The sequence below is a fragment of the Miniopterus schreibersii genome, assembly GCF_964146895.1.
Source record: "Miniopterus schreibersii genome assembly, chromosome: 4".
Taxonomy (NCBI): Eukaryota; Metazoa; Chordata; class Mammalia; order Chiroptera; family Miniopteridae; genus Miniopterus; species Miniopterus schreibersii.
Genome location: NC_138105.1, coordinates 96,733,587 through 96,751,060, shown reverse-complemented (window position 1 = coordinate 96,751,060; position 17,474 = coordinate 96,733,587). Strand labels below are relative to the sequence as shown.

The window sequence follows — 17,474 nt, the reverse complement described above, 5'->3', positions numbered from 1 at the left end:
AGTTATTGTGGGGGGGATTGGGCCCCCCACCCCAGCAAAGTTTCTAAATAAGGCCCTGGAATCTGCTGTGTCAAGTGACAGCTGAGAATCCATGTGGCCCAGTGTCCTCTGCCACCAGTCCCAGAGTGACATGGGGGGGGGCACTGGAAGGCCGAGACCCACCACCAACCTCCTGCCACCCTCAGCCACTCTGAAAAAGGACCTTCCCAGGGAGGAGTACGTGAAAGCGGGACACCCTGAACTGGCCTGGGACATGAAGGCCCGATTCTCTTGACTGAGTGGCAGTAGCCCGGTTTTCACCAAGAAGGCACCACCCAGGAGGCTGATGCTGTGAATAGTCTCAGAACCCTCGTGACAGCTCTAAGACACGGGTGTCACTGTCCCCTGGACAGCCAGGCGGAAGCAGGTGACTTGTCCGCGTTGCACAGGGTTGGGGCCACTGTAAGACAGGTGCTGTCCACCCTGCTGCTCTCCTGCCCTCCCGGCCGGTTTCCAGGCCCCGAGCACCCCACAGGATAAATTATCCCGCGTCCCAGCCCCACCTCCCTCCAGCCGTCGCTGCACTGGCCCAAACAGGCTCCGCGTCTCGTCTTCCCCCAGCCCCCGGCCCTGGCCTTACATCTAAATATTTATGTAGGGAATTAATAAACACAGAGGCCTGCAGCTGGAGCCGGCCGAGCAGGGGCCCCCGCAGGTGCTCCTGGGGGCCTGGGGCTACGTGCGCGGCTGCAGGGGGCCCTGTGAGGGGGTAGGGGTGGGGTGGGGGCCGGGGAGCAGCAGAGAGTGGGTGCAGTGGCTACACGCGCAGGCTCTGGAGCCAGGCTGCTGGGCCTGAACCCCAGCTTCTCAGCTGTGTGGCCTCGGCCCAGTTACTGCCCCTCCCTTCGCCTGTCCCCTCTGCCCCCTGACTAAAGCGGCAGAGCTGGCACAGGAGCCCGCACGATGCTCGGCACAGAGCCACAGGTTTCAGGGTGGCACCGCATTGGGGGAAACCGAGTCAAGACTTTAAGATGCGGTAACTCGACGACAAGGGGGAGGCCGCTCGCAGGGGGCGGTGCCTTCTGGGCTGCCTGGGATTGTCCTGCGGGACTGCCAGTGGCTCCTCTGCTGGCCTCAGGACCCACCCAGAGCTGGTTTGTTTATAGTTTTCGGGCTCACAAGGCTCCGCTTCGTCTGGAACCCAAACCACCCACTTGACTTCGTCCCCACAAACCTGCTCCGCTCACGTCTTCCCCACCGCGGCCTCACCACCCCCAGGCCCCCAGCAGCGGCTCAGCCCCGCACCCTGGCGCTGTTGCTGACTCCCTCACACTCACGGCCTGCCCCATGGGCAGCCCCCCAAAGTGCATCCTTAACGGAGCTTCTCATGGCCTCTGCCAGCCCCCCCAGGCCTGGCCTGTCCTCTCTGTGGCAGGAGCCTCCGCCTTTGCGTCCCTGCTTCTGCCTGCACCCCTGGCCCACAGACACACTCTGATGAGGGCGCCCCTCGGTATCGCACTCCCTGTAGCTCCCCCCATCGTGCTTGCGAGAAACCCCAAGTCCTTATAGTCCCCAGCCCCAGACACTGAGGGCCCAGGGCCCCTCCCACCCCCGTCCTCCCCTTGTCACTCACCTGCTTTGGCCACGCAGGCCTCTTGCTGTCCCCTCAGAGCCTGCGCACCTGCCCTTCCCTCCCCCATGTGCCCTTCTCCAGAAGTTTCCATGGCCGCCGCTCTCCCTGCCAGGTCTCTGCCCAGATATCACCTCCTCAGAGCCTCCCCCGGGGCCAGGGGCAGGGTCCCAGCTCACACATGCACGCCCAGACTCCTCTGCACCCCTTTCCAGACTTATTTTTCAAAGTGCTTATTTCTACCTGAAATGACATTTTAATTTTATTTATGAGATGTATAAATAATTTTAAATGTTTACAATATTATATGTCTCTCTAAAGTGTAGGCACTAGGAGGGCATGATTATTGCCTGAAGAAAAGAGGGAGGGAGGGAGGGAAGGAAGGACTAAGGGTCGGATCTGCTGGGTGGAGGCGGGAGGGACAGGTGTGTATCTAGGGACAGCGCAAGGCATTGTGGCCCAGGGGGCTGGGGGATAATTTTGGGAACTTTTGATACCAGAAAAGGGAACTGTGAAACCAAGAAGCAGAATTCAGTATGGGCCCTAGAACCTCCTCTTCCTCCTGGGAAGAGAAGTTGGCTTCTAGAGAGGACAGCGAGGGTCGTGCCCGGGGGTCACCTGCGCTGCTCCCCCCCCCACCCCCCCAATCCTGCGGGGCTGGGAGGCTGCGGACTCGGTTAGGGCCATGAGGAGCCCCAGGCGCCACCCTCCCTGGGATGCGGCTGCCAGGGACTCACTCCCGATTCGCACAGTTCCCGTCAGAGCAGGAAACCAGAGGAAAAAACCCGCGAGGCCCACGCTGATCGGCGCAGGACTTAGCAACAGCACAACAAGCCGGCACAACCACTTCTGCAGCGCGGTGGTTTCCGCCAGGCCGGGGCTTGGGAGCTGGGAGCTGGGAGCTGGCTCTGCTGCCTGGAGGGCGCGCAGGGCCCAAAGGCCACCCCCGGCTGCCAGGACAACAGGCCGGGGCTCACGCTGGACATGAAAACACCAGGGCTTCCAAGAACGGCTTAAGTTCCCACCATTGCCCTCTGCTTCCTGCGGGGAGCTGGAGAAGGGACAGCTGATGGTGTCCCCAAGCTCCGCCGCCTTGGGGGACTTGGGAGTTTGAGAAACATTCCAATGATCCCGGATTTCTCCGTGAGTCACCGCCTCTGGACTTCTCAACCATCACATCTGGACAGCAGGAGCCTGGCCCACTCCTGACCCAGCTCCTCAGTCCCGCCTCCCTCCTTCCAGGCCAGCTTCACACTCTCTGACCAGCGTGATTGTATCAGAATGTCTCAGACACGTGGAAAAGTTCAGACTCTCTTACTGCAAATGCCCCTCACTCCTATTACTCCCATCTGCCTATTTGCTTCTGAACTTTCACTTTGTCTCTAAAAATAAGACAGGTGTACAAGACCCGTGTGAGCACGGCCACGGCAGGTGGCAGTGGTGGGGTGGCCCCAGGTCTGTGTGGGGACACAAGCAAACTGGTGGCCCTGGAAGGGGAGCATGACCCACGTCAAAGCTCATTGTATACCTGTCACGCTAACTGGAGGATACCTGACAATCCTGGCACATAGTAGGTGCGCAGGAGGCAGTGGCTTTCCTGATGTGACTGCATCCCCACCCCCACCTGCAGCCTGTGAGGCAGGCAGTCTGCAAGTGAGGCCAGAGGAGGCCAGCCTGGGGCTTGAGGTCACTTGGCCAGGAGAGGGACCAGGATGATGAGCCTTGTGGGGAGCAGAGAAAGGACAGCCACCTGTCCCCTAGTGCCATCTCTTTCTGGGGGTGCAGCAGGAAGGGTCATCTCCAGGCTGGGCCCCCCGAGGGGTGCTGAGGGCAAGAACCCACTGGTGAGCAGGGACTGTGAGGGAAGCCGCCCTGATTTCCCTGATGCGGTCGTCTGGGGAGCTTGAGGCAGGGGTCTCTCCAGGGATGGGGGCTCCGGGCTCACCAAGATGACCCCCCCCCTCTCTGCAGCAGCCTGGTAGAACCTGGCCTGGAAGATGGTTGCCCAGCTGCAGTGGCAGGAAGTGAGGGCAGACATGCAGCAGCTGGCAGGGCCTGGGAACACAGCAACCCCGTCTGGTCTCCTGAGCACGGACTCTGACCGGTGACTGTTCAGAGCACCTTACTAAGGGCCCACCCTGCTCTCCAAGAGGCAGGGCAGTGGGGTCCCTCTGGAGCCCCGAGTCCCCAGGGTGGAGTCTCTGCCTCACCCCGACCAGCTGTGTGGCCCGTGCAGGTCCTCTCCTTCCTGAGTCTCTGCTTCATGCTCTGTGAGCTGTGAGGGCCAAGTGACCCAGGTGGCATGTTCCTGGTACCCCAAATACGCAACCCTTATTCCTGAAAATGCTGGGCTACTCCTGCCACCCTCTATGCCACTATGTCATTCTAAAGCAGCAGTTCTCAAAGTGGGGTTCCCCACACCACCAGCCCCAGCATTACTGGGGAACCAGACCTACTGAACCAGGGACTCCTGGTGGGGCCCAGTGGTCCGTGTTTCACAAGCTCTCTGGGGACGCCCACTCATGTGTGGGCACCATTGTCCTAGGGCACCAACCTGAATATGTCACTTTTCCTGTTCTAGACTCTCCCAAGTGCTCCCATTGCCTTCTGGGTAAAGTCCAAGGGCTCTACCCGTGTTCACAGCTCTCCCCTGATGGCCCTGAGCGTCGGGAGGAGCCCCGTCTGTCCCCCCAGTAGGATGACAGGCTGCTGGAGGGCAGGCTGTGGCTTGGGCCTGGGTCCTGGGTCCTGGGTGTCTGGCCCCCAGCTGCTGGCAGACTGAGAAGAGGGCAGGAGATGATGCCACGTGGTGACTATGTATGTGGCTCCAGTGCCAGTCTGAGGTTCACACACTGGCCCTCGCCCTATTGCTGTGTGAACTGGGCAAGTTGCTTTACTGTTTCGAGACTCATTGTTCTCATCTATCAAATGGGTACAATAACACTGTCTGCTCGGGTTGCCGCGAGGAGTAAATACCATCCCCCATGCAGTGTTCAGCCCGGTACCTGGCAGGCGCCTTCAATCAAGGGTCCACAATTCCTGATCCCAAAGTCTTGGGGCTGGAGGTTTCAGGATTCTGAAAATCTGAAAGATTTTGAAAAGGAAATACACCATTTATCACACAATATATCCAATGGGGGGTCTTCTATAAACACGCACACTGATGCTTCTGCATCAAAATGTATAAATAGGCAAAGTAAGCGCAAATAATAAAGGCTAGTAAAGAATAGTTTTCCATTCATTCAGGTCACGCGAAGGCTCTTGGACTTTTCCAGGTGATGGGGAGCCATCAAAGGGACTAGAGGAGGAAAGTAACAGGTCAGGTTGATACGCTAAAAAAGTGGTTCCCACATGTTCATGGGCATCAGAATCCCCTGGGGGGCAGGGTAAGCACAGACCACTGGGATCCACACACAGTTCCTCTGTCCTCATGGAGTGGTGAAGAAGGTACAGTCACTCTCCCATTTTACAGAACATTTTATGGGACACTGAGGCTCAGGACGATGAAATTATGTGCCTAGGGCCTCACAACTAAGTGGTGGGTTTGGGACTCGCGAAATGAGTTTTGGGATCAAATTTACCAAAAACCTTTCAGTTTCCAGAAATGAACCGTGCTCATGCTGGGCTCAGTGAGAGGCCTGTGACAGAAAGAATGAACATAAGCTCTGGGATTCACGCCTTCTTGGTTGTTTCACTCTGGCCAAGTGACCTTGCCGCCGTTTCTCCGTCTGCAAATTGGGATTAGCAGTTGTTCACTGGCCAGGTCAGAGGAGGAAGCACTGAGAGGAAGGGTGCTGGCCCCTTGGAGGAGCAACCCTGCTGGTTCTGGCTCTGCTCTCCCCTGGGTGCCAGGTGAGCCAGAATTGCCCAGGCCCTGCCCCCAGCCCACACCAACGTGCCTGGGCCTGGGCTGGGAACTGGGCCCTGGAACGAGGAGGGGCCTTTCCAGCCTATGTTGCCCAAATATTGCAGAGGCCTGTTGGTGCCTCTCCATGGTGACAGCACTCCGAGCAGGATGGGGTTGAGGGAGTGCCTGTGCCAGGCACCTGCAGGTGCTGTCCCCTGGGACACTACAGGAAACAGGCTGGCTCACCTGGGCTGGCACAGCCAATGCCATCCTAGTGAAACCACAGGGGTAGCTGGGCCTCGGCACACCAGCCTTCCTCGAATCCAGCCAATGGGTGCCTGCTGAGCCCAAGCTGTGCCCCAAAGCTATGCTTTCCACCCCAGCCTGGGAAGCAGTCACATTCCAATCCAGGCGCTGACTGTCCATCTCTCTCTCTCGAAAATTTGTCTTTCAAAGTAACATTTGCTGAGCATCTCAGCAGACTGCGGAGCTCAAAGATCCCAAAGCCAGAGGCCTGGGTTCCAATCCCAGCTCGGCCGATGACCAGCTGTGTGATTGTGGGCAGGTTACTCGGTTCTCTGCGCCTTAGTTTCCTGTCTGTAGAGAAGGTCACACGTCCGCCCTTCTAGGTGCTCAGATCACTGTCAAGTGATTTTATAAATCCATCACTTCGTTGTCACTTATTAGTCGGCACCCTTCTCTATGGAAGGGCTTTCTCTGCTTCACCATTTCGTCTCTTCCTTCCCCCCCTCCTTCCTTTCATTTTTCCTGCCCCCCCCCCATTGTGTATTTATCAAGGTGAACTCATGGATTCTCTTTTTTTCTTTTAATTAAAATTTTTTTAAAAAATCCTTACCTGAGGATATTTTTCCCATTGCTTTTCAGAGACTGGAAGGGGGAGAGACAGAGAAACATCGATTGGTTGCCTCCTGCAGGCTCCCCAACCAGGACCAGGGATGCAGCCTGCAACTGAGCTACATGCCCTTGGCCGGAATCGAACCCAGGACCCTTCTGTCCGCAGGCCGACGCTGTAACCACTGAGCCAAACTGGCCAGGGCACATAGATTCTTTTCTTATTCAACATATTATAACCCATTTCCATCATTATTCAATGCTCAACTGTCCCCCATAAGTCAATACCAAAATTGTTCCGCAGTTGGCAACAGTGGCCTCTTCAAGCCGCTCCTGGATCCTTTTGAAGGGACCCCATCCTTCCTCAGTCACCTCCTATTTCCTGCCCTAACTTGATCTTCCAGGGATGAGCCAGCTGTTCTTAGTAATGGGCCTAGTGCAGTGCTTCACACATAATCAGCACCAGTTACATCTTTTTAAAAAAATCCTCACCTGAGGATGCTTTTATTGATTTGAGAGAGAGAGAAAGAGAAACATCGATCGCTTGCCTCTGGCACGCACCCCGACCAGGGATCGAACCCGAAACCTTTCGGTGTATGGCACGATGCTCCGACCACTGAGCCACGGCCAAGGCTAGTTATATCCATTTTTACGACAACCTTCCGTTGATGGAAAGTGACCTAATCTTCCACTCAGGATACTGACACAGCATTTCCCTTCAAGATACTCTGAGATCAGTGAGCCAATGGGAAACAAAGGTTAAGTTTAAAAACACTTATTCTGTGGATTTAGCAAAAATCATCAAAGCTCTAGGGTGTGAGATGTGAGGTGTGGGCCCTTCCCTGAAGGTTTTCTTGCTGCCCCAACTTTTCAGTGGAACGATGCAAACTTTGCAAGTTGCAAAATGCCCTCCTCCCTCTCTCCCTCCCTCCCCAATAAAGGGCCCAGCTAGGTGCTTTCCTGGCGCTGCAGCTCCCAGGTAGAGAAGCCAGGAAGCCTTCCTCCTGGAACTCAGTCTAGTTGGGGAGGCAGACTAGTAACCAGATAATGACTACCCTGCGGTAATTGCTCTGAGGGCAGCTCAGCTCAGCTCAGCATGGAATTGGAGCAGAGGGGAGTGGGACGGCCTCCCACAGCAGCCGGGGCCAGTGGGCGGGTCCCACACTGTTCTTGAACCCAGAGCCTTGTCTTGAAGACCCTGTAGGAACAGCCCGGGGAGGTCGGGGCTGGGTGGTCTTGGAAGCCTCAGTTTCTTCATCTGCACCATGGGCAGAATCCCACCTGCTCCAAGGACACAGGGAGGCTCAACCATGGCCACACAGTGAGAGTCCTTCCTGCTGGGTACAGGGCCTGGTCCATGCATGGGGTGGGTATTTGCATCCAGTTTCTCAAACTCCCAGAGTGCCTGGCTGAATCAGAGCCTTTGCTGCCCTGCTCCCACTGCCAGGGACTCCACCTGCTCCTGCCCTTTCCAGAAGATGCTCTAGGTCACGTCTTGTGGGTTCTTGTCCTTCTGTGTCCGGCTTATTTCATTTAGCACAGTGTCCTCCAAGTTCATCCGAGTTGTTGCATATTGCAAGATTTCCTTTTTTAATTTTTTTTATGGCTGAACAACATCCCGCTGTGTGTACTGACAGTCATCTGCCTGGGAGCATTTAACTTGTTCCTACATTTGGCTGTTGTGAATAGTGCTGAAGTGAACATTAAACTGAAAGGTTTCTGCACAGCAAAGGGAACAATGAACAGAGTGAAAAGACAGCCTACAGGATGGGAGGAGGGATTTGCAAACCGTACAGCCAATAAGAGCTGTATCTCCAAAACATATAAGGAATTCCTACAACTCAAAAGCAAGAAAACGAATATCCCGATTAAAAAATGGGCCGAAGACTTGACAATTCAGAGACATTTCTCCAAGGAAGACACAAAGATGGCCAACAGGTATATGAAAAGATGCTCAGCGTCACAATTATCAGGGAAATAAATGCAAGTCAAAACCTTACACCCGCTAGGATGGCTATTATGAAAAACCAAACAGAGACAATGAGTGTCCGTGAGGATGTGGAAAATCCGGAACCCTGGTGCACTGTTGGTGGGAACGCAAAGTGGTACAGCCACTGTGGGAAACAGTATGGAGGTTCCTGAAGAAATTAAAGAAAGAACTACCTGCCGTGTGATGCAGCAATTCCACTTCTGGGTATCATCCAAAAGAATTGAAACCGAGGTTTCTTTCAAAGTGCCCAGCATTCGTTTTCCCCTGGTGTCCACTGGCCAGCAATCACTGCCCTTCCCCCCTCCCGCTGCCCCTGGACCTGGGCACATTGTTGGGATGCTCAGGAAGCATCTACTGATGGGGTTACCAGGCCTGGAAACTCGGGGACACCTTCACTTCTAAGTCTGGTTTCTCAGGGGGGCTGGAACCCTTACCTGGGTGCTACAAGGGGCCTCTGCCGCCACCTACTGGGCATTTTGGGGAAGGGCTCTTGCAGTCGCGCGGAGTCCCTCCTCTTGTCTGTGCATTTATAAACAATGCCAACAACAGCTATAACAACCGTGAATTATTAAAGGGTTCCTCTAATTACTCTGTGTCAGACGGGAGAGGGAGAACGGAGTAGAGGGCCGGAGGAGGTCTTTTGGAAACTCCTCCTGGCGCCCATCCCAGGAAGGCTCACTCACAGTTACTTTCAGGGCGCCCATGCTGTCCCTCCTCAGGACATCCTCCCAGCTACCCCGGGTGTGCACACTCTCGCCCAACATCACAGCTGGGGAAACTGAGTCACACTGGAGTGGAGAACCTAGACCACAGCTGTCCAGGGAGTGTGGAGCTGAAGAGACTCCAGGCCTAGAGCCTGGTGCTCTGAGGCCCAGGTGATTGAACTGGAGGCGGGAAGGTGGACCTGCGCACAGGTTTCCATGGTCTATGTTAACTCCTCACGTTCCAGGGGCCTGGGGTCAGGTGGGGCAGAGTGGGCTGGACAGATTTCAGGACGATGGCCTTGCTGCAGTCAAGGGCCCTCTCTACAGAGTCAGGAGGTCTCTCCAAGGGGAAGCACATTGCTGATGTCAGTATGGCCAGCACTCTCTCCCTGTCACTGCCACTTTCTAGTTCTGTGATCTTGGGCTACTTCCTCCAGCTCTCTGGGTCTCAGTTTACCCTTCTGTAAAATGGGACTAATCATCATCCCTCCCTCTTGGGACTGTTTGGAATCCAGTGAGAACACACACATAAAGCCCTGAGTGCATAGTGAACACCTGGTAACTGGTATCACGGACCCCCACGAGCACATACAGGCCGTGCCTCGAGGCCGCTGCAAGTCTGAGAAGCAGGTACAGGTGTGGTGGCTCCTCCGAGTCGGGGAAACAGTCACTGGGCCAGGAGTGCCTGAGTCACAGCCCAATGCTGGGAAACCTCCCTGCAGCCGCCTCCAGAAATGCTTCTGTCTGGAGGCGCCTCAGGGCTTCAGGGCCTCCTCTCCCTCCCCGGGCCTCCTCTCCCTCCCCGGGCCCCCAGGCAGGGGATAAGGGCAGGAGCCCACCGCAGCCACAGCCGGGGCAGGCTCAGTCCTGCCACATGTGCCTGAGGAATGGGCTGTGCTCGGAGGTTCAGAGGTGCACGTTCACCCCCACTCTACGGGCGAGGGAACTGGGGCTCGGAAGGGGAGGCGATTTGCCCAGGGTCACGAGGCTGTGTTGAGGTAGGACCCTGGCTCTCCCCCGCCATGTCCATCAGAGAAAGCTCGAGTGGCTGGGCCCCCTCAGGTCTGCTTCCACCCCCAGCTCAGGCCTGGGATCAAAAGGCTGTGCAGCAGGAAGCCCTTCCCATCCCGACTTCCCTGACCTAGGACACGCTTTGACGTCAGCACGTCCACATTCCTGCCCTCGAGCCCCGGGGCGGGGGCACTGATTTCCTCCCTCCAGCGCTGGCATCACAAACAGGAAGCTGGGTCATGTGGGTGGGACAGGGGGTGGGAGTCCAATCCAGGCGTCAGTTCCCAGCCGGCGCCTACCTGGCTCTGGCATCCATAGGTCAGGGATCCTGTTTAAATGTCCCCCTAGGGTCACGCTGTCCCTATAGGCACCTACAAGGGCCTTCAGGTTTGTCACTCCTTTGGGTCTTCACAAACTGCAGCACTCATGGATTAAGAGCGATTTCACTGATCAACAACAGTGGCTCCAGCTGAGAGCTCTACGTGGGTTCTCTCATTTGATTCTTATAAACAACCCTCCTATCTTCCTGTAACAGATGAAGCAACTGAGGCAAGTTAAATCAGCTGTGCCTAGTGGGTAGGGATTTGGGCCCAGAGTGTCTGGCCCAGAGCTGGGCCTTGGAGCCCCACCAGGCATGGCCTCCTCACCATCTCAGCCCCTGCTCCTGGCAAATCCGGTCATGTCTCTCCTGGGCTAAGCCCTCCCAGGGGCAAAAATCCGTGCTTTGTGGGTGGCATTCTGTGCCCCTTATCTCCTGCTGTCCCATCTCCCCAGCCAGCTTTCCTGTTTTAAAAGTACCGAGCCATTTCTGCGCCAGAAACCAATCTCATTTTTTTGTTATGACCACCTTTCATATAGGAGGAATCCAAGGGGACAGAATTTGCATCAGGCCACAGAACCAATGGGGGGCAGAGTCAGAACTCATGCTGGGCCTGGCTAGTCCAATGCTGCCTGTGCCTGAGGTTTGCAAATGTGACAGGTCAGAGGAACAGAAGGGGCCTGCTCAGATGGCAGCTTCCTGGGCCCAACCTGGGAGATGCAGGGGAGGGGCCTGGGGACGTGCATGATCAGCCATCACCCTGGCGAATCTGAGCACCTCTGCTCCCCCATCCTCTGCTGTCCCCAGGGCTATCTGTGGGGTCCCAGTTGTCACAAAAGCTAGAAGACTTCCATCCTTTGGGACTTTTCCAGCTGGTGGGCCCTGCCTTCCTGGGGCTCATGTCAGCTAGGGACCACCTCTCCATGGAGCAGCTGGACTTCTCGATCTTCTCCTTCGGGGTCCCCAAGTGGCCACTACTTGCTTCCCTCCTCGCTGTCCTCAACTTCCCGAGGCCAGGTGCTCCCCACACCCAAAGCAGAGCTGGTGCAGAGCAGACTGGGGTTGTCACACTTGACTCGGCTTGAGATGGTCCTAGGGGCTTTTAGACACTGAAGGCAGGCTCCACCCCGAATCTCAGACTTGGAGGTTTGGGTGCAACCTCAGAGCATGCACTTATTTCTGTTTTTCCTTTTTCTTTTCTTTCTTTTTTTTTTTGGTGAAGCCATCTTATATCCCTGGAAATCATTCCTTCAACTGAAAGCACAAATTCTCCAAATTCTTAAGTGAGGGCCTTTAAGTTTGTAATACTGTGTACCTTGAGCAATTACTGACTATCAACTTTATTGAGAACACATTTCTGGGTCTTTTCTAGAATTTTCAGCACAGCTTCTCCCTCCAGATCTTGTCCCACACACGTCCAGCATGTCTCACAGTGATGGGAAGGGACTCCGCTGCCTGGCCGCTGGAAGGATATTACCCCCGATGGTATTGCTGATGGAACAAAACAGTCATTCTGGCTCATTCAAGGCGAACCTCCTTATAGAGCTCTTTGGTTTAGTTTCAAAATCTCCTTCGGGGTCACGCAATCCCTCGGAGGGCCTGCATGTTCACCAGCGATCGCCGTGAGTGTCACTACGACAGCTTGGGAAGATGGACGGTTTCGGGGGGCTGCATGCCTGTGTTTGGGAGAGCATGGATTTCTAACAAGTGCCCGGGCCATGCTGCTGCTGCCCAGGGACCACACTTTGAGAACCACTGGTGTGGAGGAGGCCAGATGGGGGGCTGATCACCGGGTAGGGGGTGGTAAGGGGGTCACCAGCTCTACCAGGTACAGCCATGCCTCCGTTTTCTTGTCCATCAACTATGAGGACACCACCACCTACCTCTCAGGGCTGTGAGGTTTGAATGGCACGTGGGAAGAAGGGGATAAGCGGCCAGTCTGTTTTTCTTTCCCACTCAGAAGCCCCTTTTCAGGCTGTTTCCTCCCGCGAATGTTTCTGAGCAAATACATCCAGCTCCCCCCTGAGGTTCCTGAGCAGGGAGGAGTTTTGCCATCGCTGCTAGTCCCGAGGGACATGAAGCACCAGCTCTGTGGGGCAGGCGTGGCTGGTTCAACAACCCCATTTGACAGATGGGGACGCTGAGGCTGAGCATCCTCAGGGAGGTCACCTGGCTCACCCTTGAAGGGGGAGGCCCCAGGCGCCCCTGGGAACCGCGCGGTTTATGCAGACCTGAGTCTGCTGGGCGATTTCTCAGGTTACAGCGCCCTCTGGTGGTCGGAGTGCAAGGCGAGGGAGGCACCGAGCCCGGCTCGGGAACCTGTTGGCTTCCCTCTGCCAGGGATTTATTCGTTCCTTGGTTCACTCATCCATTCCACAAACATTATTATTATTGTTTTTTAAATCCTCACCTGAGGATATTTTTTTCCATTGCTTTTCAGAGAGGGGAGACAGAGAGAGATCGATGTGAGAGAGACACATCGATTGGTTGCCTCCTGCAAGTGCCCTGAGTGGGGCCGGGGATCGAGCCTGCAACCGAGGCATGTGCCCTTGGCTGGAATTGAACCCGGGACTCTTCAATCCGCGGGCCGATGCTCTAACCACTGAGCCCAAACGGCCAGGGCTCACAAACATTCTTGCAGTGCCTACTGAATGCTCACCACTGGGATAGGCACCGGGGACGCGTTGGGACCAAGACAGACACCATGGCAGACATGATGGCTGCTCTGGCCACCCTTACTGTGTTCCTAGGAGGACAGAAGTTACTCACATACCTATGCAGATGCATAAATACAGCCTGTGCTAGAAATTCCTGGAGGGAAAATTCAGGGTGCATGAAAGTATGTGCCTGAGGGATCGGCCTGTGGCTGAGTCACCCAAGGCTCCTGAGATGAGAGCCTTGATTCAGAGTTAACTATAGGGGGTGGGCATAAGTTGGGGAGTTTCAGGCAGAGGACACAGAATGTGCAAAGGCCCTGAGTGGGGAGAAAGCCTGCTGAGTGTGCAGGCTGGAGCTGAGCTGAGTGGGACAAGTGGGAGGGAACAGAGTGGTGGGAGAAAGGCTGGGGAGGAGGCTCGATTTTGCAGGGTCTTCTGAGTGGGGGCAGGAAAGTTTCTTATCTCCTTGATGCCTCAGGATGGTGTCATTGTTGAGAGTGTGGATTCTGGCCTCAGGCTGCCTGGGTTTGATTCCTGTCTCTGCCTTTTACCAGCTGGGTGATGACTTTGGGTCAGCTGCTTAAGCTCTGTGCCTCAGTTTCCTCACTCGGGTATTTGGGATGGTAACAAGTAGCCGAGCTCCCCTCCATAGGGCTCCTGTGATGAATAAGTGAGTCTGCACAAGTAACAGACTTGGAATGGTGCAGGCTCTTGGGAGTGCCCTGTGAGTGCCAGCAGATATTGTTATTGTTGTCGTTGTTGTTATTGGAGGGGAGGGGTGATAGGATCAGAATCTTAGTGGCGGAAGGACTCAGTCTTTGAAGAGGGTGGCTTGAAGGGGCATGGAAGCAGGGAGGCCAGAGGGGCTGCTGCAGCCTTCTGAGCGGAGAGGATGGCTACGTGGGCCAGGGTGCTGGACCAGGACACATTCCAGATGAAATTAAGGAGCAAAATCAGTGGGGCTTGGTTAACGGATTGGATACGAGGGTGAGAGAGAGAGAGAAGGCCCAACATGACCCCCCAGACTCAGGATTTCCAACTGAATAGAGCAGAGATGGGGACCAGGGGGTTGATATTGGATTGATTGATAGATTAATTGATTGATGGGGAGGGTGCCGGGCATCCTGGACCGTGGCTTTTATAGCTGCCCCACACAGGTGGTCCAGACACCCTTTCTCACCTGGGCAGCTCTCTGAGCGCTGTGCCCTGCAGCTTCCATCTCCTGGACAGCTCCTCCAGGCCACCCCGGGAACTGCACACTAACCCTGGGCCACCCTGAGGAGCATGCCCAGGCCGGGGAGGGAGGCCTGGCTCTGAGCGCCACGGAGAGCTCCCCAGCGATGGCTGGTTAGGGCAGGCCTGCTGGAAAGCACCCTTGGGGGTAGAGTTCCCGGACCTACCAGCGCCTGGCTCAGGAAGGTGCCTCTCTGTCTGCTGGGCCTGGGCCTCCTTCCTCCAAGGACCTGCCCGAGCTAGGTCCCCCATGCGCATTTTCCCCGTTTCTCTTAAACGCCCCTACCCTGCCGCCGGTCCTCCACCGTGTGGTCATTCGGGCCATTCTTTCTACTTCCTCATGTCCACTCCATCTCCACACCTTTCCTCTGTGCCCAGCTCAGCCCACACGGTCAAGATACCACCAAACGCCCCACCCCCGGCAACCGCCTGCCATTACCTCTGTGCCCCGAGGAGGCCTCTTCCCGGAGGTCCCGCAAATGGGGGTGGTTCGCGGTTTCAGCACTCATGGATCCCGCGGAAGCTGATGGGCTGGTGTCTTCCTTTCCCCCTGAGCCCCTTCAAGACTTCCAGCTTCGTATAAAACACCCCGCTCCTCTGAGGTTCGTGCGTTCAGCCCCCCTGCCTCCGCAGCGCCTGGCCCACCGACTCGCATCCCTCTGCCCACTCCTGGGCACCCGGGACGGCTGCCGTGCTCCCGTCCGGCCCGAGCTTTGCCGTCGTCTTGGGCGACCCGGCCGCGCGGTAGGCCAGTCCCAGGCCACGGCCTCTCCGCCTCCTCCCGTGGCTGTGGATCTGATATTTCCTCTTTCAGCTCAGGCAACTCTTACTCTCACTACCTGGGGCCACAGCATCAAGAACATAAGGACTTGGACTGGTCATGGCTTCCTGGTGGCCGCACCGTTTCATGATTATGAAATCTCTGTTTCTAGTGATATTCGTCTGGTCCCCTTTTTAAAATACTGGTGCAGCGACACTTTGGTGACTGTCGGCACACTGTGCCTCTTTCCGTCTTTTTACTTTCTGCCTTTCTTACCATTTTTTTTTTTTTAATCTTCACCTGAGGATATTTTTTCCATTGCTTTTCAGAGAGAGTGGAAGGGGGAGAGAGGAACATCGATATGAGACACATCGAGTGGTTGCCTCCTGCTCTCGCCCTGACTGGTGTGGAGCCTGCACCCGAGGTTCATGCCCTTGGCTGGAACTGAACCCGGGACCCTTCAGTCTGCAAGCCGACGCTCTAGGGATCCAGGCTCCCCTCCCCCCTCCACTCACACAGTCTCCGGACTTTAAATCCCTCGCCTGTGCTTGTCTTATATCAAGGCCCTTCCCCGGCTCCAGTGGCCTATGCAACACCTCCTCTGAGCGTTTCACACACATCTCAACACGAATACATCCCAAACATGAAGTGCAGGGTTCCCCCCAAACTGCCCCCTCGTGCAAGCCCACCGGCACCGGTACCCAGCGGCCCCAGCTGGAAGGTTAGGGGTCATCCCTGATCTCCTTCCCTCCCTCCAGTGCAGCCCATCAGCACATTCTGTGGTCTCGGGCCCAGCCCACTCCGTCCCTCTGTGCAGTGTGTCTATGGCCCACACCCCAACCGCAGACACCCCCAGCTGCCCTGGACCAGCGTGGTGCCCAGCGTACCTCTCTGCTTGGCTCTCCCCTCCCCAGGGCCATGGTCCACAGCTTTCTCCAAAGACTGACTGGGCACCTACCACGAGCCAGGCGTGGGGATAAAGTGTGAGCAAGGTGGACCTGTGTCTGCCCCCACTCACCTATTAGGGCGAGAGAGAGCAAGCGGGCAACGCGGTCGGTGCTGGAATGAACGACCAGGGCGCTGAGATGGACAAAGGTGCTCATGAAGGGTATTTCCAAGTAATTGCCATTCAAGCTGAACCTTTGACGGTTGGCCAGGCCTTAAGCTGCGCCCCCCCCCCCCCCCCCGAGGAGCTTTGGGCCTGATAGGAGAACCCTGAAGGACTTGAGCAGAGGAATTACATAATCTGGTTTATGTTTGAAGAAATCCTCCAACTGCTGTGTGGCTGATGGATCGGGCCGGGCGAGGTTGAGGGGAGGTGGAGAGCACCGACTGGCTGGGCCGAGGGAATGGGCTCAGCCTCCTGGTCCCAGGGGTGGGGTGCAGTGGGGTGCGGTGCTCCCCTGAGGAAACTGAGGGAAGGAAAATGAAAGCTGGGGAGAAAGAAGCGCTCTTGGCATCAGGGAGCACAGCGGAGGGCACCAGAGAAGTTCTGCAGCTGAAGAGCCTGAGAGAGGAAAGGACCTTCCACCCCGGGCGCGTGGGGCTCCGTGGGGGCTCCGGGAGCGGCTACTGAAGGAAGAGCCGACAGGGACATGAGGCTGAGGGCTGTGTGGCCGGAGGGAGAGGTCTCTCCTGCGGACTCAGGAAGCGCGAGGAAGAGGCAGGAACCCCAGGACTCAGGCCCATAAGGCCATGGTCCACGTGGCCCAGCCGAAGACAAGCCCTGTGGGATCACGACTACAGTCCAACAGCAAAAAGGCGGCAGGGCAGCGCCGTTCCTCCCCGTGTATTTCTCAGTCGCCAGGAAGCGCACTGGCCTCCTGCCCCCCCCCTCGCAGGTGCTCCAGGCTTCTCCTCCAACTTCCACAAGGCCCACCCCCCGCCCCGGCCCAGCCTGCGGGCCTCGTGGGTGCCCCACTGCCTTTCCTCGCGGGACCCTGCCCGAAAGTGGAGAGGGGCAAAGTGGAGCAAAGGGGGCAGGCGGGAGGCAGGGGAGGCTCAGAACACGCCCATTCAGGAGTACAAGTGTCCCACGGGCATGGCCTGAGGCCAGTTCCTGCAAAAATAGCTTAGTCTTAGCCGCCTCCCCCACCTGACCCCCACCCCCCACCCCGCAGTCACTGGTTTATCTGGAGAGCTATCTGTGGGGATCCAGCAGAGGCGGGCACTGTTCTGTCCCCATGAATCTGCCTGCTCTCGGGACCTCATGCAAGTGGGATCACACAGTATGTCTTCTGTGACGGGCTCTGTCGCTTAGCATACGGTCTCGAGGGTTTCTTTGCATTGCACTTCTCCATCCTTGTTTATTTTAATGTGCCTGACACAGGGTCTTATGTGTGGGTTAAACTGAGCCGGTCAGATGGGGGCCAGAGCTGGGGGCCATGTACCATCCTCCTGGCATTGCAGGGTCTGGGGAAGGAACCTGTCCTGGTCCCAGTCCTCCTTCACCTCAGCCCAGCCCCAGTGTCACCCTAACATGGCCTCCTCAA

The 17,474-nt window shown here is 56.5% G+C and overlaps 1 protein-coding gene across 1 annotated transcript in view; it reads right to left on the bottom strand.

Annotated features, from left to right (window-relative positions):
- The window catches only part of NEURL1B (neuralized E3 ubiquitin protein ligase 1B), a 57,207-nt gene that overhangs the window by 6,564 nt on the left and 33,169 nt on the right, over nt 1–17,474 (bottom strand). Inside the window, exon 5 of the mRNA XM_081135141.1 lies at nt 4,615–4,693. Coding sequence (XP_080991267.1) covers nt 4,632–4,693 — 62 coding nt within the window. The 3' untranslated portion in view covers nt 4,615–4,631. The remainder of the gene's footprint in view (nt 1–4,614; nt 4,694–17,474) is intronic.